We start from the raw sequence: 27,174 nt of genomic DNA on the forward strand, positions 1-27,174 counted from the left end.
CTCCTCCTCTACTTCTATAATTCTATTCCCAGAGGCTGCAGTCAAAAACTTTGTAAGCAAGAAAAGACATCTGATGTTTTCAAAGACAGAAAGATCCACCAAGGCACCAACCATAATCAAACACATTCGTACTATACCTTCCTAATAACTAATTCAGATCGTGATATGAAAACGTATCAACTCTAATATGCTGTTTCTCTAAGGTATGGAAAGAAAATATGGGGCTTAACCAAGTCACTGTTTGTCTATGAACTGAGTTAGTGATTCGACCTATTAGCACTTCTATTATGAATCTTCTCCACAATAAATAACACAGAAATATCTTAGTTGAGTATATGATTTGATAGTGGGATCCCCTCCAATCATCACTTTCAGTTTTACAATGCAAAGTTACCCTACGAAGTTGATATACGTACTGCTATTGCTACTGCTACATGAGGAAACATGTGAAACCTTACCATTACAGCCACAAGCCCACAACGATAAACACGCTATGTTGCTGGCACAACACAAAATACATGGAAGGAACAAGTAATTCTCAGTAGCAAGTTTGAGATCAACGCACAAGTTTAGGAGGCATAATCATGAATATCTGCTTAAGTAAGGGGAGAGATGTTGATACACTAAACTGACACATTGTAATGACAAACACTTTTGTGGTGCACAATGAGAAGATATAAGGGCTGGTTTTTTGTGTTTTATGTTGTTTCTCGGCTTCTTGTTATTGTTATGATGATTACTACGCCAATTCCAAGGACCAAGGTCATGAATAAGAAGACATTACACATGCATGGAACATTAGCTTTTAGAGAAAGCACTCCTGAAACCAGACTAAGCCAATAATCGGAGACAGTTAAATTCACATTTTGATAGTGAGCTAAACCTAGCAAAACAAAGACTAAAGAGGATGTAACCACAGGAAATCAAAGAAACAAATCGAAAAAAATGAAAAAATAAATAATCAATAAAGCAGGGCAGACAGGTCCTGTGTTCCTATACTCTTCTATACATTAGAGTGGAATGGAAAAGAGCTAGGCAGACAAGAAGGCCTCTCTTCATTTAACTAAGGAAAGACCAGATTCTTGAGCAAATGTTTCCTGCATATCGTTGACTATGAGTATGTGTAGCTAGAGAAGCTCCTATGCTAACAAGAAAAATTGAAAAAAAGGAAAAACAAAAAATCAAGACAACACAAGATTTACGTGGTTCGGCATTGTGCCTACTTCCACAGGGAGCGAGAATCATTTCATTAAGTTCAAGTTTTGATACATGGATTGCCTTTGGAGATGCAATTAGCACATATTCTCTTGTCTTTCTTCTTCTTACTTCCTCTGTTCATTCTTTCTTCTTCTGTCTCTCTTCTCTATAAATGACTGGCACAAGCTTCTTCACATGCCCATCAGTAGCTTCTTCCTGCTTCCTCTGTTCAACACTTCAATAGATATGATGTTATTATTAGCACACAGTTGCTATTTTAAATCAACCTCACCGGCATCATTATCCTCCTCTTCTTCTTCTAGCTTATTTGAAAACTCCTCTAAGCCAAACTTGTCGTCATTGTTATTATTAGCACACAGTTGAGTACTCGATGCCTGAGCAAGAAGATCAGACGGAGATTTGGGCTCATCTTCCAGAGAAGCTAATAACTCATCTAGATTAATGAGAATGTCTGGACTGGAAAACATATCAACATCAGTAGGCACGCTCACAGCACCACCAGATTCTACTTTACCATCATCATGTGGTGTGCATATTAAAGGATGCAACCTTGAACTTGAGTCATCAGTATAATCAGTAAACTGAAGCCGAATAGGAAAACCTTTGGGCGTGTAGGGAAGGGGTCGTTATCCTCCCGAACCCTCTTTTCTAGTATTCTTCTCAAAGATATCTGAACTTGAACATGCGCTGTTATTGGATTTTTGATGATCTTACAAAGAGCCCATACTTGTTGACCAGGAGGATTAACACTCAAAGTGTACTCATGCATTATCCAACTTACTTCTTTCTTTGATTCATCATTACCATAAAAATTCAGAGTTTTCATATACCCAATAATTAGAGACTTATCTTGAGGGTCGTAGATCGCCGCGTCTCTGACTCCCCCCCCAATCTTGCCACGACCCTGCATCTTCCACCTTCCTTTTATCGCTGACTGTTCTATCTACATTCGTTCCGCCGCCATTACCTGATTTCTTCTTGATGACAGTCAAGAAGTACATCTCTGTTGCCGAACTTCCGTTGAATATCTCGGCAGGTTCCTCGCTCCCATATAAGTCTTTTGTAACAATAATATTCTTCATTATCCCATCTAAACCTCCTCCATAGGCATAGGAATCACGTAGGTAATATATCATCTCAACCTCAGTTGGAACAAAACGATATCCAATCGGAATTATCGGAAACATCTTCACTACGTATATATTTTTTTATTTTCTGATGAATGGGTGGGCTGTTTATTTATAGAGATAATTGTCGGTTGTCAAATATTTCCAGCTTGAGATTCAAGCCAAGTTCTCTCAGCCATTTGATCAAATGTCTTTTTGGCGGGAGTAGTTCTGATCGATCAACATTGTTGCCATAGTGAAGGGTCCATCCTTTGACAGCCGGGGTACCTGGGGTCTCCAATTTTGTGAGATATCAGATGCGTTTTTTTTCTGTTTGTCTTTGTTTTCCTTTTTCTTATTGTTCATATATTTCGAGAATTTTGTAGTTTTTCTTTTAAATTCTTTCATTAAGTTCCTTACCAAAAAGTTCCTCTGTCGTCCATTGCATATTCCTCTCTTTAGTCCGTCAGGGATGATACTCATTGATTGTATCAGAACAGCTGAAAATAGTTGAAGATATATATCTTTAGGTTTTATTCATGTAACATCTTCCATGTTTTATGTCTTTCTTTTTGTCATGCTTTTATTGTTCATCCTACTTTTACTGTATATCAGTTGTACATCAAAGTCATTTTTTGGTTTTATTTATTAATTATGTAAATCTCTGATTGTTTGAATATAAATGTTATAATTGCAGAAGCACATAGTGTTTCAGCAGACCTCATGTCCATTTTACAATCAATATTCGCAGCTAAAGAAATTGAGATAGCTTAAGACTTCCGATAGTGAACCAAGGAGAAATATCAGGAGACCGACTTGATTTTTGTTTTAGAATTTAGTTTGCACTTTGCAGTTTGCACTATATCTTTTTACCTGAACAAGAATCCACACCTTTGGTGTACAGTTTTCTTCTATTTTTCTACCTAAATCTAATAGATATGCATGTATGCTTTCACAATGAGTACTTAATTCTAAATGAAGAATAAAACATCATTTTGGTTAATTGGAGGTGCAAGTTCCAAAATAGTGGGGATAAATTTGTGACTTCGACACAAGGATTAACATGCATACCAAGTTCAACTGATCAACTCTGTGATTTCATCACATATCTGTTCTTCTGCTTGCAACCTTAGCAAAGGTGAGCTATAACCAAACGTGAACCTGTGCTTAGTATAAGATGCACTTGGAATCGAGTCAACTGACTGAATGGTCTTCCCCATATAATAATTTTCAGTTTTGGAAAATTTATAAGACTTATTGCTTTGATTATTTTGCAATGGCAGGTTGCTTGATAAATATTCTGACTTTGATATATACCTGTGTAAGTAGAACCTTTTATAGTACTTAATCCATGTAAACATAACCATTTACATAAGTTATTTCTTTGGCAATATACAAAGGTGTTCAATCTATTATGTTGCTTTGAATAATCAAGTACCCTAATGCCAACTGGATTATCATCCAGCAAGATATTGCAGTGAATTTAGTTGGCGACCGTGTATTGTCTAGTTATGTAACATTTTGAGGATCAGTGGTTTCATCATTGTAGAGTTTTTTTTATTATTATTATTATTATTTTTTTTTTATAAGATAACTCGAGTTAGTAATGTACTATGCAAGTTTCTTATGTCATTTGTGTCTTTCTGAATTTTCTTTATTGCACTCTTCCAGGAGGCATTTTTCATTAGCATTGCCAGTAGATGTTTATAATTTCAAGCTTATCCAAGGCAGAGGGAAGTGGTAAGTTGAACTTTAATTGCTTTGATTGCTTAAGTTGACGTATATCTATGTCATCTTTATAGAAACCTATGATGTGCAAAATGCCGAGGTCTCAATAACTTAGATAACAAGCACCTCATCCAATATAACATTTGAATGGTATACTATCTGTGTTTCTAGCAAAGAAATTGTACTGTCAGGTGTTGGCTTTATTTCGAGGTTTTAGCAGAAGGTGGTATATGTCCTAACAATGCTACTTTGCTACTGTTCTTCGGTGTGTAGTGGTGAGAATTTGAGTTTCCACTATGTTGATCAAATTCACGCTATGATTATACATTATGGTTTTGAAACTGATCCAATAGTATGTAACCCTTTGATTGATTTGTATTCAGAGAGGGAGGCATAAGTTTGGCACAGTCAATTTTCGAGAAGTTGTCGTTCCACAACAACATTTCTTGGGTAGCTATGATCTCTGGTCTGTCTCAAAAACAGACATGAAAAAGAACCTCTTAATCTCTTTTGTGAAATGCAAAAAGTCAGGTACTATCCCTACCCCTTATGTCTTTCCAGTGCACTAAGTGCTTCTATGAAGTACAAATATGGGGAGCAGCTGCATGGACAAGTCCTTAAGTGGGGGTTAAGTCTTTTTGCAATCGGAGAGCTTATTTTATTTTCAGTACTTAGGATGAAGCTTAAATTTAGACTGTTGTGGTTTGAGCAGTTATGTGTGGAAAATGAAAATTAGACTTTATTTGGGGGAGTTTTGATACTAAAGTGCCTGCTAACTATGTGAATGTTTTAGATTAGGAACTATAGTTTAGTTGCTTATCAGTGGGATGAATTTTTGGTATTACAGTGCTTCTTTGAAGTTTATCCCATTTGATACAATCTGTGATCCTAGAATTCAATTTTTTATTTTATAAAAGTTTGACTGTTCTTACTTCTCGATAATAACGCTTAATTTATCTAATACATGAAAGCTATCACTACACCATGTACAGGCATTGGTGGAGATAAGCTTAAAGGCACATTTACCTATGATTTTTTCTACTGTTAATGGAGGGGAAAAAAAAAAAAAAAAAAAAGTAACAAAGCCCGATGATTTGGATGGGTGAACTTACAGCAATATCCACTAGCTATACTGAATTTGGGTCAGCCTGATGATTGGGATGGACTACCAACTACCAAGTGGAGGAAGGCAGCAGCATATAGCACATCAGGTGTTTAAATTTAAATTCCTACATACTTTGGTTTAGGTTCAGGTAGGAGTATAAGTTTAAAATCTTAGACTTTGCTAAACTTTCTTTGATGGTTGATCACCATTGTTGAATTTCTTCAGTTTTGATTTTCGTTTTCATAAGGTTATATTCTAATGGTGCTGGCCTGCTGACTGGAGTGATTGTAAGTGCCAGTTCACCATAACTACCAAATTCAATGTGAAACTTTAGAATATTTTGTTCACGTTTTTTTTTTAGCCCACTATGTGCTTAAGGCGGAAGTTCTTTAGATGAATTTTGCGGTTTGAGATGGTAATATAGTGTGCAAAAATAAAATAAATTCAAAGTGTAGTATATTCTTGCTATGTGAATTTGGTTTATTCGCTATAGATTTGTACAATTTTTTTGTATAATGGAAAGGGTATAGCGAGTGGATGATATGATCAGTTCTTTGGGGAATGCATGGACATATATATTGGCTATCGATTTACTTTCTTTTTGATGTTATGCATTTTACAGAGGCTACATTACATCAACACTTCTCCTATGTAGAGCTGACATTATGCACTAGGTGATTATCAAATGTGACCATTACTTGATTAAGTCAACCAGTGTACGTCATGTTTATACGTGCTTTATAGAGATAATTGTCGGTTGTCAAATATTTCCAGCTTGAGATTCAAGCCAAGTTCTCTCAGCCATTTGATCAAATATCTTTTGGCGGGAGTAGTTCTGATCGCGTTACTTGGGCTCGGATTTGAGCTGGGCTCTTTCGTAACTTGCAAGAAAAGCTGAGCCCGAACAAATTTTGTCTGGGCTTGGGTTGAGATTTTACACCCTACTAGGTCTCTAGGATAACTAAAGAGGAACATTTGAATCAATGAGGCCCTGCTCACTTTCATTCTGTTTACTAATTGAAGACTGTATTCCTCATATTTCACTTATTTTAATTAGTTTTCTCACTAGAAGTTAGATGGTCTCTAATGACAATGAGGAGGAAATTTTAGTATGAGATTACGATTTACGAGTAGATTGCCTCTCACATGTTTCTTCGAGGGGACGTTGGTTGTTGCTTTTCTTACAAATATAGTACGCGTGTCAAGATTTCAGGAGTAGACTAAAACTTTGCCAGTGTCCTCACATAAAGTTAACAAGATGCATTACAATGCATTACAATGCTGAACTGATACATGCACACAAAACGAATTTGAATGGAAGCAATAACCAAGTGTATACTATCAGAAAGCAATAACCAATGTAAGGAAGCTATTTTATTTATGAAAAGGGGGTAGGGGACCTCTAAAAAAAAAAAACTCGCTTCGATAAAAAAAAAAAAAATGTATACTATCGAGAATAAAAAAATGTATACTATGTCCCAGTGGTGACCAAATTATTTCATCGGCTTTTTTTCGGTGTGGCTTTGATTTCAAATTTTCTAGCAGCAAGAAAATTTTGTTTGTCGCAAACTTTGTATGAAAACATACTCAAAAGCTAGAATTTGGGTGATTCCATCGGGCACTCATCAAATTGGATTGGGCAACCCCTAAAAAAAAAAAAAAAAAGAAATTTTACAAATTTACCATATTACAAGTTTGCCATCAAAGCCCAAGCCCAAAGAACCAATTCAACCGGTATCGCCAAAACGAACCCTCCGGTTTTTTTTACATTTCTCATTTATGTCGCAAACGACACGAAAACGTAATCGCTGCTCGCTTGCTTACACTCAAACGACACGGTCGTCAGTCGCTTGTGGTGGAGTGTGGTTTGAAACGCATTATGACCATGTCGTTTGAGTGTAAACATAAAAGACTTGGCCAAGTCGTTTGAGTGTGCACACTGCATCTATGACCATGTCGTTTGAGTGTTACTTTGAGTTTGAGTTACACTCAAACTAGATGGCCGAAGTCGCTTGAGTGTTACTCACACTACCATCAAACTACGTGTCCATGTCGTTTGAGTTTACACTCAAACTTCGTCCCATGTCGCTTTTGAGTGTGCACTCAAACTACGCTGGCCATGTCGCTTTGAGTTTACACTCAAACTACATCACCACATGTCGTTTGAGTGTATGCTTCAAACCACGCGGCCGCGTGTCGTTTTAGTGTGCACTCAAACTACATGGCCAAGTCGCATGAATGTATACTTTAACGACGTGGTCAGAGTTTGTAAAGTGTGAGTAACACTTTAACGACGGTTTCATGTAGTTTGAGTGTACACTCAAACGACATGTCACAGCATTTGAGTGTACACTCAAACTACATGATCGCAGTAGTTTGAGTGTACACTCAAACGACATGGCCGCCAAGTTTGAGTGTTAGTGTGAGTAACACTCAAACGACGGGTTCATGTAGTTTGAATATACACTCAAACGACGGGTTCATGTAGTTTGAATGTGTACTCAAACGACATGGCGGCGTGAGTTTGAGTGTACACTCAAACTACATGGCGCGAAGTTTGAGTGTACACTCAAACGACATGGCCGCTAACGATATGGCCGCAGAAGTTTGTGTGTTAGTGTGAGTAACACTCAAACGACTTGTCCATGTAGTTTTTGAGTATACACTCAAAAATGACTTGGACATGTAATTTGAGTATACACTCAACGACTTGTCACGTGTTTGAGTGTACACTCAAACGACGCGGACACGCACTCAAACGATTCCAAATGCACTCAAACGATTTCAATTGAATTAGAAAAATTGAAACCGATTTAAAAAATCGGGTTAGAAACAACACAATTACATCAATAAAACTACATGCACTCTACACTCTTTATCCTGTTATGACATAGTATCTTTATAACCAAGTTAAAACATGTAATCAAACATGCTACATGTAATCAAACATGCTATAAAAAATCTAAAATAATAATTTGTTTTATATCTAAACTTGTTATTATTATTATTTTTTCAATTGTGAATCATAAACTAGTTTGGGGTTTAGAGTTCAGAGTTCAAGGTTTAGAAATTTCGCACTCAACATATTTCACTTAATTATTTGAAATAATAATTTGTTTTATATCTAAACTTGTTATTTTTATTTTATTTTTAAAATTGTGAATCATAAACTAGGTTGAGATTTAGGGGTTTAGGGTTTAGATCGAAGTTGTTTACAAATTTCGTGCTAACAAATTTTACTTAATTATTCAAAATAATAATTTGTTTTATTTATAAACTTATTATTTTTTATTTTTCTTTTTCAAATTTTGAATCATAAACTAGTTTGGGGGTTTGGGGTTTGGGTTTAGGGTTTAAGGTTTACAAATTTTGTAAAAATTACATAAAAAAATTTAATTTCAAACATATTTCACTAAATTATCCAAATCTAAAATAATAATTTGTTTTATATCTAAACTTGTTATTTTCCATTTTTTTTATTCAATTGTAAATAATAAACTAGTTTGGGGGTTTACAAATATATTTCACTCAATTATTCAAATATATCAAAATTTCAAATATATATAGAATACTCATTCACCTCGGTTTAGAGTTTAGGGTTTTTACATAGAATACTCAAGTTTCTTACATACTCAAGTTTCTCTACACTCAAGTTTCTTTAAATGGAACATGAAGATGAAGAAGAAGTATTTGAGGTAATGTTTGAGGTACAACAACAAATTAGAGAAAGAACAACAAATTAGAGAAGGAGAAAATAGAAGATATGTTGAAAGTGAAGAAGTTTTAACAAAATGTTGAAGGTCAAGGTGAAGAATTTGAAGATGCGACAAGTCGAAAGCAAATGAAATTCGAAATCGCCGACGACAAAATGCAAACCTAAATAATGAGGTAACACTTGATTAAAATGAATACAAAACACTTGATTAATTGAATGAATGAATGAATGGATGCAAAATGAATGAATGCAAAACCCGAGCCCAAACGACATGGTCGGGTCGCTTGGGAACACTATCAAACGACATGGGCCTGTAGTTTGAGAACACTACTTTAACGACATGGCGTGTAGTTTAAGAACACTACTGAATCCATATGGCGGGTCGTTTCATTACACTATAGAACTACATGGCCGTGTCGTTTCATTACACTATATAGAACTACATGGCCGGGTCGCTTGGACTCTTGATGAAACTACATGGCCGGGTCGCTTGAAACTAAATGCTAATTGTTTGAGACTCTTGTTTTATTCTTCTATATGTAGAATTCTTTGTCGCTATCCGAACCGATCTTCTGCAAAAACTCGAATGATGTGGATTGTCAACCCGATTTTAAGTGATACAAATGTAAATTTTACTACGGAAGAGGTATGATTGAAAGTAGGCATTGATTTCATTTTTTTAAATTTTCTAAATATAATTTTATTAGTGTATTAATAATAGTTGTTGTTTTTATGTATTTAGGTCTTTCATACACGTAGCGAAGGCAATCGATTTGGGCAACCGCTAGAGGAAGACAAGTTAATGTTGTTGTGGTCATTGAAAAGTCTGAGTGTGCCAAAGGAAACCGAAAGTAGCAAGATTGAATTTGGCTTGCGAAAGTGCTCGGGTGTGTATCGGTCACACAAGAAGGAAGGCTTAAGAGAAGGCTAATAAGAGAAGGTCGGAACCAAGAAATCGGGATGTCCATTTAAGTTAAAAGGTGTTTTCCAACGCCAAGACTGCCGATAGTTGAAAAATTGTCATTCTTAATGGTGTTCACAACCATCCATTGGCGAAGACCCTCAAGGACATGCATTTGCTACCGACTAACCGCTCCAGAGTTCGGTATTTGTCGAGATGAGTAAGTGTGGAATAAAACCTAAACAAATATTGATTCCATCAAGAATAGGTATCATGATAACATCTCTAGTATATCCTAAGTCTACACCGCAGGCGTAAGGCGAGGAAATCGATATGAACGGCCTCCACACAATTACGCAGAGATTGAGGAGTTGTTAGCAAAAGAACATTATTTTGAGGAGTTGAGACAAGATGAGAATACCGAGGAGATAACGGATTGTTATGGGCCCATCCGTATAAGTGTTAAGTTGGCTCGGACTTTTCCAACAGCTTTTCATGTTAGACGCTACCTACAAAACTACAATGTATCAAAGCGGCCTTTCGCATACTTTGTCAGCGACTTCAACGCGGAAATCTTTCACCGTGGTGTCGTGCCGCTTACCAAAACAACAAATGACTATGAGTGGGCCCTGCATCATTTTAGTGGCTTTGCTTGGTGACATAAGCCCATCCGCGGATCGTGGTCCGACAGGACTTAACCCCGATGAGTGCCGCCGACAGAGTTTTTCCTAACGCATTACAAGCATCTATGTAGATGGCATATCGCTACGCATGCCCTTTCAAAATGTTACGATATTTTTCCAACTACGTAACTTGTAGAGAAGGCCCAGTGGAACACCAGAGTCAAATCGAAGACGAGGTTATTTTCCAAAAAAGATGGGATGATTTGGAAAAAATATTACGGGGGTCAGAAGTACTCCAATTTTGTTTGTTATTTTTGTGAGAGACTTGGTTTCCTCACGTGGATCGATTCGTATGTTGTTGACCCACCAACACATTCACTTTGGGGAGTACAACGACCAATAGAGTTGAAGGGTCTCATGCTCAAAGTGAAGCGGTACTAGGAAATGCAAACCGCCATGATTTTTGAGTATGTTTAGCTTAATCCACCCGATTCTAGAGATCCGTGATGTCCGAGATTAGAGCTACCTTCGAGAGAAGTATGATTGTAACTCAAAGACCACCACCACCGGATTCCTTTGTTTCGTGAACTCGAGGCCTTGTCTCACGCAAGTGTTTAGACTTGTTATTTGAAGAAATAGATACCCGCCAGAAAGCGCGGTTAAAGATGGAGAGATAAGGTGTTGGTGTTATTTACACGAGCCATGGACCGCCATGTGCTCATGAATTAAATTGAGTTTGAAGAGAGCAAAGAGCGGTCCATCCCTTTGATCGCTATCGACCCCTTTTGAAAAACATTGTCCGCTTCTCCCAACGTGTCAGGTGGGTGTTGGTCCCGATGTTGCACCTTCACGGACTTGTTCATGAATAGGTTTGCAATGGTTTCAAGAAGAGCAGGTTATGATTAGGAAGCTTATGGAGATTGCCGTACCGAGTAAAGTACATGGCTAGTACCGCCTTGTGAGGAAGCAAAACCAAAGGTCGGCCGAAAAGGTAGCCGCAGCAGAAAAGCTTCAAACCGAGATGATAACTCTTCAAAGCGATCCATCTCATTTTGAACATTCTCAACGTGACCATGAAGAGTGGGTCTCGCCACAACCAAACATTACCACCCAAAACACCCACACTACACCAAGAAAGAAATCTTCTCCAAAACTACCAACCCAAAACATCCACACCACACCAACAAATAAGCCTTCTCCAAAACACCAAAACAACCACACTAAGAAATAAACCTTCTCCCAAAACACCAAAAACAACCACACCACGAAATAAGCCTTCTCCAAAACAAATACACACCACCTAAATGTGAGAGATGGCTTAGACTTTGGAAAGACGAGGGGTCCTAAGGATTACGGGTTAGATATTCCCTAATAAATGCATAAATACATTGTTAGAGTCCATGACCATGTTGGCGATGGCAACCGCGTTATAGAGCTTTCTGCATTAGGAAGAAGTCAAGAAGAATGGCCACGATGAGAAGGGAGTTGTACGAAGAGCTTATCGACAACCTCCCCTTTATTGTACTTTGTACAATCAAAGTGAGGTTTTTATTCGATGAAGGAAATCTACACATGAAGAAGGTTACGCGCCCTTAAATAAGTGGATGAGCATGCCTTTTGCCGGATACTTATTTGCTTCAAGATTTAATGTTGTCCTTATGCATTTAGGGAGCTCGTCGGTGCTTCCTTCTCATGCCACCGAACCCAAGCAAATCCTGAGAGAGTGACCCAAGTGTTGGGTAGCGCACATGTTGGTGGAAATCATTTTGTCAATGTTGAACTTGTTGAAGATTGTCCGGTTCCTCCAGTAATGCGCCAATGGCTTAGAGCTCGATATGATATTGCTGAAAGTTGGAATTTGGCATTGACAGTAAGGCAATTGCAATTTATGGCATTGAACATTCCCAATTTAATATGGGAAAATGAGCTCGTTGAAGACCCAACAGTACATGTTATCGACTAAGTTGTTTGTATGTTGTCGATATGATATTTTGATGTAATTTGTATTTTGATGTAATTTGGAACAAGTGTAATTTGATTTGATTTTTGTGTTATCAATGTTAGGGCTTTTATTTGATTTGATTTGGAAATCGAAAGTAATCGACTAAGTTGATTCGACGGCAATCGAAAGTGATTTTGAAATCGAAATTTATCGACTAAGTGATATATTGATGTAATTTGATATTTTGATGTAATTTGGAACAAATGTTATTTTATTTTATTTTTTTGTTATTTGAAAATAATGTTAGGGCTTTTATTTGATTTGATTTGGAAATCGAGTGATCAATTAAGTTGATTCGACGGCAATCGAAAGTGATTTGGAAATAGAGCGATCGACTAAGTTGATTCGACGCCAATCGAAAGTGATTTTGAAATCGAATGATCGACTAAGTTGATTCGATAGCAATCGAAAGTGATCGACTAGTTGATTCGGACCGCAATCGAAAGTGATTTGAAATAACGTTCGTATGTTGTCAATAATGACCGAAACTACACGGTGAAGTCGTTTGGCTTTAATACAAAACGACCCAGCCAGATCGTTTGGTCTAAAGGGCAAACGATGCGGTCATGTCGTTTGTCCTTTAGACCAAACGATGTGGCCATGTCATTTGGCCTTTAGACCAAACGATCTGGCCATGTCGTTTGGCCTTTAGACCAAACGATCGGACCGGGTCGCTTTGAGATTAAAAGCTTAACGATCTGCCGTGGTCGCTTTGGTATAAAGGAAAAACGATCATTGAGGTCGCTTTGGCCTTTATGCTAAACGACGCGGGTTGGTCGCTTTGGAAGAAAAAAAATTTCAAAATTCGCTTTTGTTTTACAACACTTTCATATTCATCAAATTCCACTTTTCCATTCAAACATCAAATATCAAACACTCTCATTCATCAAATTCCACTTTTTCATTCAAACATCAGATATCAAACACTCTCATTCATCAAATTCATCCATACATAAAATTCCATTCAAACATTAAACCCTAAACTGAAACAAATTACATTCAAACATTAAACCCTAAACCCTAAACATTAAATTCCATTCAAACATTCATGCAAACATCATATCCATCAATTCATTCGGGTTAACAAAATTACAAACCCTAAACTGAAACAAATTACATCCATCAAACTAAATTACAAAGTTACAAACCCTAAACTGAAACAAATAAACTATAGCGCCCACCAATGTACTTGCACCTAGTCAAGTTGTACGCCTAATCGAAGGAGGACCTTGCTTCCTCCGCATATCATTCCTAGCCAATTGCAGACCTCTCTAGCAAACGACCGGGTTTCATCGATGACGCCGTTACTCATTTAAAAAGAAAAATCAAGATAAGTTACCAATCGAATGCAAAAATCACGCGGTTAGAGAAAACTCCAATTAAAAATCACAATACTTACAATGAAACGAACAAGCTAGGCGTTATTCCGTGGAGGGATGAATAGGAAGAAGCTTCGGGGTTCACCAAAACTACATGAGAATTCCTCGCATACCAAGTCATGTAGTTTTGATGACACTCCCATGGATAAAGACGAAATAGGTCCTCGGTTGCAGAGTTGAATCACGGATTCTGCCACGACTCCCAAAAAAAGGGCCCAATATTGGTCCAAATTTCACCTCATACCCGCGTCCCCAGTTTTTGTTCTCCAATTTGGCATTGGAGGATCTTTGGAGGTACAAGTTGCACGCGACCCAACCGACGCACCACCCTTTGCGACAACAGAAGCTCGACAATGTTGAAAAAACATAGCAATCCCTTAAAAAATGCAATGTCATCGATCGGGTTTGTATCTCTGATATTTTTGTAGGGATGCCAAACAACCTGAAACAAAATCAAATGTGTCATTAACAACTCTAATGATCAATTACTAAAAAATAAATATAAAGAAACTTAAATACCAAATTGTCATTGAATTTAATACTTACATTGAACTCATTCAAATCATCAATTATCGCTCGATAAAACTGCAATGCATACGTTGTGTCGTAATAGTGTGGAGCGACTGGGATGTGTTTGTGAGCACGCGGCTGAGACGAGATATAGTTGAAGTTTGGGACTGTCATGAATACCGGAAAATACTCATAGATCCATGCCTAGATATACACAAATAGTTAACATATTGATAGAGTAATAAAATTAACATTAAAAAAAATAAACTCTAAAATACTCAAGTTTTACCTGTAGAAGAGTCATATAGCCTGTAACCCCTTTCACCTTCGCACATGTATGCCGGCCGAGACCTCTATATAAAAACGCCAAAATTGCTGCACCCCATGCATACTCTTCTATCTCAATCAATTTTAACAACGGCCTCGTGATAACATATAGGCACTCCAGGTCCCGGACTTGTCGAAGAAAAACGGCACATCCAAAGAAAAAACGAATAAAAGCTCTAACAAATCCGTTGAACATCCCGAAACTCGAGGCCTTCTACCACATTCCCAAGAAGCGTCACATATAGGGCTATCATGAATCTTGTTCGCAAAAATGCTTCCGGATGAATTCTAGCCTTACTTTTGAAGTGAACTTGCTAGCTTCCATCTCCCCCTAATCAAATCAATAGGGCCCCGCACCAAGATGTAAAGAGATTTATCGATTGTTGTAAATTCAGCTCACTGCCCCTTTGCACCGCTTTTCCTCTAAATGTGACTCCACAGATTTGGACAACATCATCCAAAGTCACAGCATCTCCCCAACCGCATATAGAAGGTGTTGGTCTCCGGATGCCATCTCTCCACAAATGTAGAGATCAATGGTGGATCCATATGCTCGTGATAACCTTCCACGAGATCAAACAACCCAAATCCTTCTCAATCGCATCAAATCTCGGAGACCTTTCACATTCATTTTGAAATTCCATTGGGATAACTTCGCTAAGTGTGAAACACACTTCAACGCCTCATGATCCTCCTCAAAAACAACCGAAAGCACGCATTAGATATATATGAACGAAACAAAAAAGATTTTGTAAAAAAGAAAATCAAAGTACACAAGAAAACAAAATATTACCCTTCTCTCCCAAAACATCGCGAAATTTACATGCACCGCATAGTCATACAACAACTCGCTCATACGGGCCTCCCCATACACACCTCTTTGAAACTCCAAATCATCATTGGATTTTCTTACGAAATCCAATACCGGAGGTGCTTCTTCCATCGGTGGTACGCCTTCTACCACATATTCTTCAACATCATCATCCCCGCCATCCTCCTCCTCACTCTCCTCCTCACTCTCTTCCTCACTCTCCTCACTCTCCTCTTCTACTATACTCTTCCCTTTGTCTAAACCTACATCTAAACCTACATTAGTATCACTATCTACACTATCTACACTATCTTCACTAAACGAATCAACCTCAGGAACCTCGGGAACCTCTTTTTCCAAATGGTCCCCTACGCTACCGATGCCGTTAAGCCGTCACGCCTATGTCTTTTCTTCCAACTGCATCACCGCTAGAGGAACCGCCACCAAACAATTTCTTAACACCCTTGAATGTAGTTTTCGCTACATTCTTCACATTCTTTGATCGAGGACCCATCGCTACAAAGAAAAATAAAACAAGTATTAGTAAACCATATTTAAAGAAACAATGTACAAAGAAAAACACTAGAAAAAAGAGATCATCCCAGTCGTAAAACTAATAGACTTATAAGCTTGCTATGATAACTCCAAGTATATATGAAGAAATAGAATGAGGCGTTACGCTATCCAAATTCTATCGAATTTTGGGCAGAGTTTCCTTTGTTTGGTCAACGTTTCATATACTTAAACCTGTCATAACCTGGAAATCAATAATGACATCCTTCCAACAACCATATGTACATATAACCTAACTTTTACACGACAGTGAAAATGTATATATATACAAAACTGTTTTTGTATGAACCGTCATTTATGTGCATCAAGTATTACAACAAAATAACTGGACTCTCTCTGCAACAAAATGAACTTGACTCTGTCCCTCGTCAAGCATAGGGGAAACCACCTTGATAACATACATTCAAGAAGTTTGAAGGAAGGGCAAACAAATCAAAAAACACCACAATGCCCCAGGATAACACACTTTCGGCTTTTGGGTCTAGTTATATGGCATTGCTAACATCAATTTGGATAGAATCAAAGCCTAATCTTCTGTCATATGTGCTTTTGGGTCTAACATTCTACACTGGCAGAGGTAGTAAAACAGGTAAGTGTTTATAATATCTCAAGCTCGGCTTTTGCTACTTAACTTCTCCTTAAAGAGAAGCCAACTACTCTGCCGACACCCAAGTATAGATCAATCTTAGCTAAATATATGTACATTTTAAATCCTATATGTGAAACACAAACCATTACATTTTAAAACGCATGCTAAAGAATTCATAAACACAATAAAGAGAGAAATATACAAAGTGAGTGAAGTCCATTGGTCAGAATTAAAATAATGAGCCTCATAATTTAAAACATTCAGTTTCAATTATTAGTTTAGTTAGTAGTTACCTTTCAGAAAAATGCAGAATATAGCTTTTACGACTAAGGCTTCAAAGCTTGGAAAGCAGTATTGCTTTTTGAGAGGGTTAAAGGTCGAGCATGTTGGATGGTCTATAGGTCTTAAAGCTTTGAAAACCTCATTGTGTCCTAACTCATGAGAAAGTGGGTGTGGGTTTGTTGGACTCTGTTTTAGCTTCTGATCCCTCCGGTCTACCATTTGTAAATTTGTTTCAATATAACCCACACGGAATGGGCGTGGGCTGATTAAGCATCTAGTTCAAATATAACTGTTCAGCCACAACAATACTATTTAGAACACAATGGCATGTGCCAAATTGCAATTGTCATTATTCCATCAACATCCTAAAAACAAAACAATAGCTTTCTTTAGTTTAATTGGCATATGCAATGTATAATGTAATGCTTTATAGTACATGGTTGGGTCACTTGTATAAACTGCAAAATTCATTTGAGCTTGAACAAATATTCTACTTCTCAAACAAACTCAATTACTAACACACACTTATAAAACTACAAAACAAAAAAAAAATGGTGAACAACCCATTTCTTAATTTCACGCTTACCACTCACACATAAAAAAAACTAATCTTTCAAAGCAAATAAAATATCTTGTAGAAGCTAATAAGAGATTCTCGGTTTCTACACCAAAAAATTGGTGAACCCAAAGACAAGAATAGAAACATTACAGAAAAAATGTGAGTAGAAGACATACTTCGAGTGCAATGTGAGAGGAAAATAACAGTTATATCTAGTGCGCCATACCTGGATTGTGAGACGATTGGATTGTGAGAAGATGTAAGCTGGATGGCTATCTGGTGAAACTCCCTGTGCAAATCAAGTCACGAGGAGCTATCAGCTACAACTCTAAAGGATTCTAACGCCACTCAATAATGCAATCAAGACTACGACATATTCACAATTCCTTCAATCCTTTTAAACTCACACTGTTGAAAATGTGAGGGAGACACTCAAACCAATTGATAAACAAGTTGATATACCTCCTAATCCTTATTTACTCTATAGTCATCCTTATCATAATCGCCTCATACATTATACCAAATCCCAAATACACGGAAATTCTTTAAAATTGGTAAAACAAATGATTTTCGATTAAATGCAACTAAAGGGAAATTAATGATACCATTTATCATCATAACAGTGAATGGTGCTAAACTAAACAAAAACTCTACTATACCATCATCGTTATTACTTATTACCATCAAATGTATAAAAAAAGATAATAATATACACCGATATCATTTCTATTGGTCGAAAAAACAAACTATAATGTTAAATAACCACTATACAAATAACACTACTCAAAAACCTAGGGTAATCAAAAACTAGCTTGTATAACTTACATTAACTTAACAGTTAGAATAGCATTACTCTTCCTCGTCATAAAAATTCAACTGGGTGCTTTTTTATCATGATTGCGTGCAATATGATTTCTTTATCTTATATATACGTTAAATAAAGAATAATGTGTCCCGAGATTTTTTAACTAATGGAGCTCTGAGCTACTTTATTCTTTCATCTTGCACCAACAACGACGGATGCAATAACCTTTGGCCCCAACCTAGACTAAGGCTAGTATCAAGTATCAACTGTCAAGACTTCGATTCGAGCCAACTGAACTTCAATATGTACAACAGTACAAGCTCGGTTAATCAATAAGTTTTAGTTAGTGTGCCCGAGCTTCCCGTCGAATAATGGCACAAGAAGAGCCCATACAATATTTGTCTACTCGGCCAATCTAGCTTAGTAATTGTCTCTTCATATAACTGACCTAAACTTAGCCACGATGAAATATAAATATAAACAAATCAAGTAAAATGCATCTTATAAGAACAATAAAGAGATCTTGACTTGAGTTCTCACTGGTAACAGGTCAAAAGGCAAATTTAGCAAGAAATTTGATCATCAAACTTTGGCATTGGTTGTCAAACTTTGTCACTACTTGGAAAAAAAAACTAACAATCTACTCTACACAATGTTGAATTGTTACAATAATAAAGACAACTGTTCAATCTCAATTACAACGACAAAAATGATTATAGTTCAATAATTATAGTTTCCTAAAAATAAAATCAACGACAAAAATGAACCTTAACGACGACACGCTTGACATCTTTAATGAATGTTCCGTATAGACCGAGTTAAGCTCGTTTAGAGAGAGAGAAAGGCGAACTTGGAAATATAGAATGGTGTACCAATTATAATGCGATATTTTAACAAGAACTTTGACTGACATTAGAAACTTAAAGTACTGTTAAGGAACTTACCTATATCTTTCCACAGTGATTGATGACTTTTAAATTTGTCTCAATTGATTGATGCCTGAGTCCTGACGACGCGGTTTGAAGTTGGAGTAACAATCGGCAGTGATTTTGAAGTTGAAGTTGGAGTGACTTTTTCGAAATAGCTGTGAGTGTGGATAAGAAGCTGATTTCGAAATAGCTGTGGGTGTTATGTTTTGCTTCAATTTCGAAATAGCTGATTTTTGAAGACCATTCGCGAAGAACTAACCTGTTGCTAGGCTTCAATCCATCAAATTTCGAGAGATTGGGCAGTGAGAAGAACTAAATCAGTTCAATCGCGAAGAACCAACCTGCTCAAGTTCTTCAATCCATCAAATTTTGAAATCCATCAAATTTCGAACTAACCTGCTCAAGTTCTTATAATAAACAATAGATTGTTTGATTGTTTATGTTGTAAGGTTGTAATTTCGCGATTGTTTATGGATTAGATTGCTTCACGAAATTGATTTTGGGTATTTTTGTTAGGGTTTAGCAAGGATTTTTCTTGTGATAGAGATGACCGGTTGAAGAGGTTTTTCCGGTTTCGCGATTTGGTGGGGGTGTACTGGGCCTTTAGTTGGGCTTTGTTGTTTGGACTTGGGCTGGAGGCTGCCCAATCTAATTTCAGTGGCGCCTAATACAGCACTCTTATTTTTTGAGAGAAGTATTCGGCTAAAACGCTCATGGCTTGCAACAACCGGGTATTTATGATCAAATGCCAAAGTAATAGCTGAGATTAACATATATAAGGTCGACAATTTTAAGTGTTTCCAATTTCCAAAGTTAGATTGGGCAAGTAAATAAAAGTGGGAATGGAAAACTGGTTTAATTTGTAAGTTGAGTGGTATGTTGCAAGAATGTGCTGGTAAATAGGCTGAAGCTTGAAAGTGGCAACCAACTTGGGAATAACACCTGGATCAGAAAGAATGGGCCTTGAAAAGCTTTTCGAGGAAATACAGGTGAATAACACTAAGAGTTATGGGAATGAACAAACTGTGGGGCTTCAGTCTATCTTAGAGAGGGAACATGAAGCTGATCATGTTGACTAACTAGGTGCACCCCTAGTAATAACTTTGTTACTAGTATGATAGGGTGGAATCTTGGGGCCTACAGATCGTCGTTTGGGGCGTAATTTCTCGTTGAGAAGAGCTTTATGGTATTGGGGTTTGCTAAGTGGTCTTAGGAGGTATCTAGTCCACTTGTGCACTGGTTTTGCACGTTGTAAGTTGTAAGTGAGTTTTTCACACACTTGTACCACATTGTGCAACCAATTGAATAAAATTTACTTATCAAAAAAAAAAAAAAAAAAAAAAAAAAAGATGTTTTATTTCTCTCTTATAATCACAAAAACAAATAATAAAACAGAAAAAAAAATAATAATAAATAGCAAAGAATGTGAATGTCCTTCTGCTAAATCTTTTTTGGATCCGGCAATTGGATTATGATAGCCCAAACCCAACCCACTAACACTCGTGTTAAAATTTAAAACATAACTAAAAAGATCCGTTATGTGGAATCTTCATTTCCACTTATCTCCAGCTCCTAGAACCAATCATCATGGCTACTAAAACTACTCTTCTTCTCATACCATATTCCCATCTTCAAAACCACCGAATTCCCATCTTCAAAACATCTTTACCTTCACTTTCTCAACACCGTAAAACAGCTTGTTTCCCCATACCCATGTTTTCTTCTCCAAAAGCCGCTTTCCATGGTGTGAGTAAGATTACAGCTGTTTTGGACACAAAGGAGGAGACAAGTGTGAGAACTTCTCCTGTGAGAATTATGGCTTTATTTGGTGAAGAAAGTGTTAGCCCGCTTAAATGTGCACCTTGGGAGGAAGTTATGGTTCACACTGTATGTATATATCTATTTCACTATTAGTTGTTCCTTTTGTTCTGACTCAAATTGCATTTTGAACTGGTACCCTTAAATGGAACTTAGTTTTGAAGCATTCATTCATGACGCAAAGGGCCACATTAGCTTAATTTGACCAAAATATTCATATTACTAGAAGTAGAATTGATGAAATTTGTGAAAAAGGAGAGGTTCATAGCTGCTAGAAACGAAATTTATTTAAGGTTTTGATTAACTGAAGTATATATGCAGGCGAATAAACTAAAATGGGTTGATGAAGGATTTGAAATGTGCGTATTCAGTGATAATATCGCTCGGTTCGATGAAGGAAAGATAGAAGATCTGCGTAGCAATTTATCTCAGACTGATATTTTGATGGTTGTTGCTGTTACAAATCAAGAAGCAATCAACTGGATTCAAGAAAATACTAAAAAGATTTCAAACATCATTTGTTTTGAGTCTTCACCAGCACTTACAAATAAACTAGGAGGATTATCTTTACATACAGAAGTGAAAGGGAGCCTGTTTAGCAAAGTGAGCAGCATCATACAAGGAAATAGCACAACTGAGTCGAAAGAAGTAGCACAGACGGTATCTGAGGCATGGGATCGTCGTAATTCTGATGATATAAGATTTTGTTTATTGGTGATCATTAATGCATACATAAGGCCTGTTCCTATGTTGCAAAATTTGAGATCAAAGGGCTTCTCAACACTTAATTGCATGGTAACGAATTGTGGAATGCAAGTATTGAACTGCCTCTTGGATCCTAACTGTAGGAATGCTCTCCAGTGCTTGAACAAATGCAGTCCGGTCGACCAGGTCTGTAATTATCGGTGTATAGCATCATACGAGAGTCCAGCTCTGGAGGCATTTTCTCTATGTGTACTGCAAAAACACAATTGTCTCCAACTGGATGCAACGATTCCTGATAAACCTTATGTGCCTCCAATGGAAAAGTTTCGAGGACAGGACTTGTGTCATGAGGCTGCCGAGGATCTCTTTGTGGGTTGGTTGGGAGGTTTAGATTGGAGTTGGCGTGTTGTGGCAGGGCAGAACCCTGCGTATGATCATTTTCCTTGTCAATACCAGCTTTTTTATAGAGGGAAGGCTAGAGGGTCATTTTGGTATGAGCCAGTTTTTCAAGTTAGCACTTTGGACGGGAAGTTGGTTTGGAGAAGGCGGCGATATCGAGTTAAAAGAGGAAATATTCCAGGGACATTTTATTTTAGTGTTTTAGATAATGGTGTGGTGTCAAATGAATTTTGGACAATTGTTGATGTTTCTGATGATCTGAGCTGGGGTTTGTTTCATTATAGTGGCGCTGCTAAGGTTGCAGGGCAGTCTTATACTGGAGCTGTACTTGTTAGTCCAAATGGAGAGTACCCAGATGAGATAGAGAAAGAGAAGTTGATTTCTACACTGGAGAAGTGTGGCATCAAGGAATGGGAGCTTTATATAGTTGATAACTGTTCATGTCAGGATCCGCCTTTGGGTATTCCTGAAGGATCTAGATTGCATATTAAGATTGAAGTTAAACAGAAGGAACAATTTACTGTATAGAGAGAGTGAATGTGATACTGCAGGACTCTGAATTTAGGAGTTCTACATAATGTCTCACAGAAAATGGAGAAACCATGAGATACCTTGGTAAGGAACAGATGAAGATAACTGAATACTTCGTAGCTGAATAATTGGATTTTAAATTCGCAAACTGGTTAATTGTGGCGATTAAAATCCATCCGTCCAACTTCCTTGACTTCAGGATTCAATTGTTGGAGATGTAATCGTTTACTCCCTTCAGGTTTTGTCATATAATGTATTTGTTGTAATTTGTCTTGGGATGCCAAATTGCCAATGTGCAGATATTTCACTCCAACACCTCAGTGTAAATTCAGCACAAATCTTGCGAAATGTCACAATTTTGCTTTTGGCGGGAGATCAGCTTTGTTTTGGCGGGGAAAACTTTTTCCTTCTAAAAAGTGTTTTTTTTCAACACAAGAATATTATTTTCCTTCAACTCACTCAATAATGGCAGAAGAAGAGAACACCAACACCCCCACCACAAACAACGACGAAGAAACAGAGATTCTTCGACCATCATTCCCACTGGGCCGAGTAAAGAAGATAATGAAACTAGACCAAGACATAAAGAAGGTGACATCAGAAGCCCTTTTACTAATATCTCTATCCACTGTCCTTTTCCTTCAATTTCTCGCCGAGAAATCATCAGAAGTCGCTGTCGAGAAGAAACGAAAGATTATCAAACTCGATCATTTAACAAGTGCTGTTAAACGGCACCAACCCACCAATGATTTTCTCATTGACTCACTCCCGGTTCCGAATGAATCGGTGAATAAGTCCTCAGTGGTGAAAAAACGAGCTGAGCCTGTTGAGAAACCTCTTCCTTTGGGTACTCGTCGTATTGATGCTATCTTTCAGAAATCTGTAAACCAAGAGAATTAATTTTTTTACTTGTACTGTACTGATTGTAAGTTTATTTGCAATTACTGTTCTGCATAATATTATATGACATTGCTTGCCATGTCCATTTTTTTTTGTTAATCGTTGGTATTTACTATTTAGTTTCATACGCACACCCAGATACGCAATGCAAAATGCACAGAAGGTCAAGATCAACAACGCAGGGAATGTATAGACAGTTTCTATGTCAAAGTTTTACTGGGCATCAAAATTTTCATTTGTAAATTGTCAATATATTTGAAGTTGCAGGCGTACTAGACAAATTGAATCAATATCACTTTGTTAGCACTAATTTGACCTACTAATAATAACAATTGATTTACATGGAGACATTTCACTACAAACTAACCTTATCCAATTAGTGAGTCACAATAGTAGATTGGAAAAGTAAGTCCCCCATAGCAGCGCTCATTTGTTAGAAATAAGATTACAAATTAAGTTTTACATTTTCTTTTCTCATTTAGTGTCAGATTTCATCACTAACACTTGTTTCAATTATTCTAGGTTTTTCTTTTCAATAAGAAAATTATTTAATCCTGTTTGTGAAGATTGAAGAAATTTATTATCAACTCATTAGTTATTTGACCTTCATTTTGAAGTCAATTAATCCAAATCATTACAATTTCTTTTTTTTACAAGCATGCTTTTACCAATTTTGTTTTATCTTCTCTTCCTATTTTCACTAGTAAATGGGCACGTGTTGTGAAGATAGTTAAATACTTAAATGTTTATACTTTCTGGGAAGAAAGATCTCTGTTAAAAGAAATTACTTTGTCGAATACATTTTTTTGAGTTATAAGCATTAATTCTTTTTGCCCAATAAATATGAAACTATGAATGTTGTAATAGAAAATGTATACAAAGCAACTGATTTTATTTCCCAGTGAATGGAATAGGAGGGACAAAATATACGTAAAGACAATTATTCAAAAGTATATACTTTTTGGCTTTCTACATGCCAATGTGAGTTTCATCCACGTCCAACATAATTTTAGATTTTTCATGCCAATATTTAATGGGGAGGGATAGAGGCACATTCTTATGTGCACATTATAACCATATTTTTCACATACAAATGAATTAAGGCTTGGTTTTTTGTGGAGATGATCTTCCCACCATGAAGATCATTATCACAAAAAATTATAATATTTGGATATGTCTAACTATATAAAAATTAGTGTTTATTTTTGAGTTTTTCATCTAACGGTCCAAAATTTTTGTGAGCATGTTCTAAAGTTAGATTTATTTGAATGAGCTGAATTTTTGTAAGCATATTCATCATGATGGAGAAATTATATCTACAAAAATTCAACTTTTAAGTCTACGATTTTGTTTTGATTAATTTACAATGTGGCTACAGTGAATGTGCCTCTATCCCTTCCCATATTTAATACATTTGAAAAGGTATTCCACGTCCTATTTCCATTTAATGGAGGATCGCTAGTACATAGGTAAACAAATAACTAAGCAATAACAAATGGAATATCCAAAAGAAGTACAACAATGAGAGGAATTGAAGGTATTCAATATTGACCTTGATGCTCTTGGCTGTAACACTCGGCTTCTTCCCAATCCTCTATTATATGTAATTGAGCAACATTGTCAGATTGAGATGAATGCAAGGCCTGAAAAATGTAGACCATTATGTGTTAGAACAGAACTATTGATATTCTAAACTAAAAAGATAATATCGACACATTATAAACTAAAAGATTTATGATGAAACTATAGGATACACCATATTAAAGTTAAAGTAAATTAAACTCAACATTATGCGACAGTTAAATGCAAGTGAAAATGTTGACAATCAATTAACACATTCTATGAAGGCTAAAATATATTGTATTAATCTGATTCGCTTTACACTTAACACAATCCGTGGTAAACACAATTTAGAATCCTTTCAAGCCTTGATTCTATTGAGATACTTTTGTTCCAATCTTTATCATCACACGTTCATACTTGGCTTATATTCACTATACATAACTCATTGTGAGAAAAATATATCAAATAGTCTTATTCATTCATTAGGAAGCAAATGGAAACAAAATCATAAACATCAGATATATTACACAATCATTGTAAACCCTCATCCTTGAATGCGTAGGAAATGACATAAACATCACATAATCATTTCATAAATAAGTATATGATAAATAATAAAAAGGCGGAAAAAAAAGCTTACGAACCAAGAATTACAAATCTCCATATTCTGATTAGGAAACGTTATCAGAGTTCAATTGGTCGTTGACTTATAAAAGTACCATTGTCGTTGGAGCAATAATTTCTTCATTACATGTCATTTATGTGGGTCAATAAGAAATGCATTGGATAAGAATATCCACAGATGTAATAGTAAAAAAAAACATATTATATAATCAATTAAAGGTTTTAAAATTTTAGCAATACATACAGGTCTGTTGTGTAAAACAAGAGGATTCAATTCAATTCAGTTCTATATTTACTTAATTGAATTATAAAGATATTACAATTATTTATATAGAGGTTACAAAAAATAGAAACAAAACAGTCGGTGTGACTTGAGAAACACGAGGCGCGGGGTGCGCTCTGTTTGTACTGAAGAAGAACGTGGCTCGCGCTCCAGCTACTGGACATTGGTCATGCTCGAGGCGCAGGTTGCGCTCCATCATGCTTTATCTGAGCGCACGTCGCGCTTTATACATGAAAAAGTATATACAGTTTTCTACACTCCCACTCAAGTCGGTGCATAGATGTCAATCATGCCCAACTTGTCAACTGAGTTGTCAAACACCTTGTGACATACACCTTTGGTAAGAACATCAGCTAATTGCTCCTCTAAGGTTACGAATGGAAAACGAATAACCTTCCTGTCAAGATTTTCTTTAATAAAATGACGATCAACCTCCACATGCTTTGTTCGATCATGCTAAACTGGGTTATGTGCAATTTGAATGGCGGCTTGATTATCACAATGTAAATCCATAGGCTTTTGAAGCTTGAATCCTAATTCCATCAAGACAGTACGGATCCATAACAATTCACATACTCCCTGTGCCATACCTCGAAATTCAGCTTCTGCACTCAATCTGGCAACAACTTTCTGCTTCTTACTACGCCAAGTTACAAGATTTCCACCGACAAAAGTGAAATATCCTGATGTAGAACGTGTATCAGTTTTATCACCATCCCAATCTGCATCTGTGTATCCGACAATGTCCAATACATCATACTTTCCAAACAGTAAACCTTTGCCAGGTGTCTTCTTCAAATACTTCAAGATACGAGAGACTGCATCCATATGTTCTTCACTAGGACAATGCATAAACTGACTAACTACACTCACAGCATAACCAATATCAGGTCTAATATGAGAGAGATAAATTAACCTTCTTACAAGACGTTGATACCTTCTTTTATCAGTAGGAACTTGATCAGGATGAATGGCGAGTCCATGATTCATCTCAATGGGTGTCTCCATTGGTTTGCAATCCAACATTCTTGTTTTAGCAAGCAAATCTAGGACATACTTTCTATGTGAGAGTGAAATCCCCTTTTTAGACCTTGCAACTTCAATACCCATAAAATACTTCAGTTGTCCTAGATCCTTCATTTCAAATTCTTCCAACAAATACTTCTGCAATTCATTTATTTCCTTTGGA

The 27,174-nt window shown here is 36.6% G+C and overlaps 2 protein-coding genes, 1 long non-coding RNA gene and 1 pseudogene across 3 annotated transcripts; 2 read left to right on the top strand and 2 right to left on the bottom strand.

The window, feature by feature from the left end:
- Window positions 1–14,105: 14,105 nt before the first annotated feature.
- LOC147502528 (uncharacterized) lies at window positions 14,106–14,624 on the bottom strand. Its single transcript, XR_015220289.1, has 3 exons — window positions 14,577–14,624; window positions 14,324–14,491; window positions 14,106–14,219 (listed from the first exon to the last, which is right to left on the bottom strand). It is a non-coding gene; the product is annotated as an uncharacterized LOC147502528 (long non-coding RNA).
- Window positions 14,625–20,557: 5,933 nt separating this feature from the next.
- Window positions 20,558–23,598, top strand: LOC147502529 (violaxanthin de-epoxidase-like protein). The gene is made up of 2 exons (XM_086607305.1): window positions 20,558–21,049; window positions 21,302–23,598. The coding sequence occupies exons 1-2, from the start codon at window positions 20,750–20,752 to the stop codon at window positions 22,610–22,612; spliced, it is 1,611 nt and encodes a 536-aa protein (XP_086463431.1). The 5' UTR covers window positions 20,558–20,749; the 3' UTR covers window positions 22,613–23,598.
- Window positions 22,907–23,598, top strand: NF-YC13 (nuclear factor Y, subunit C13). The gene has a single exon (XM_086607306.1). It carries the CDS (start codon window positions 22,907–22,909, stop codon window positions 23,513–23,515), a length of 609 nt encoding a protein of 202 aa, XP_086463432.1. The 3' UTR covers window positions 23,516–23,598.
- Window positions 23,599–26,441: 2,843 nt separating this feature from the next.
- On the bottom strand, window positions 26,442–26,993 carry LOC147502531 (secreted RxLR effector protein 161 pseudogene; annotated as a pseudogene).
- Window positions 26,994–27,174: the final 181 nt, after the last annotated feature.

The sequence above is a fragment of the Coptis chinensis genome, chromosome 4 (genome assembly GCF_015680905.1).
Source record: "Coptis chinensis isolate HL-2020 chromosome 4, ASM1568090v1, whole genome shotgun sequence".
Classification (NCBI taxonomy): Eukaryota; Viridiplantae; Streptophyta; class Magnoliopsida; order Ranunculales; family Ranunculaceae; genus Coptis; species Coptis chinensis.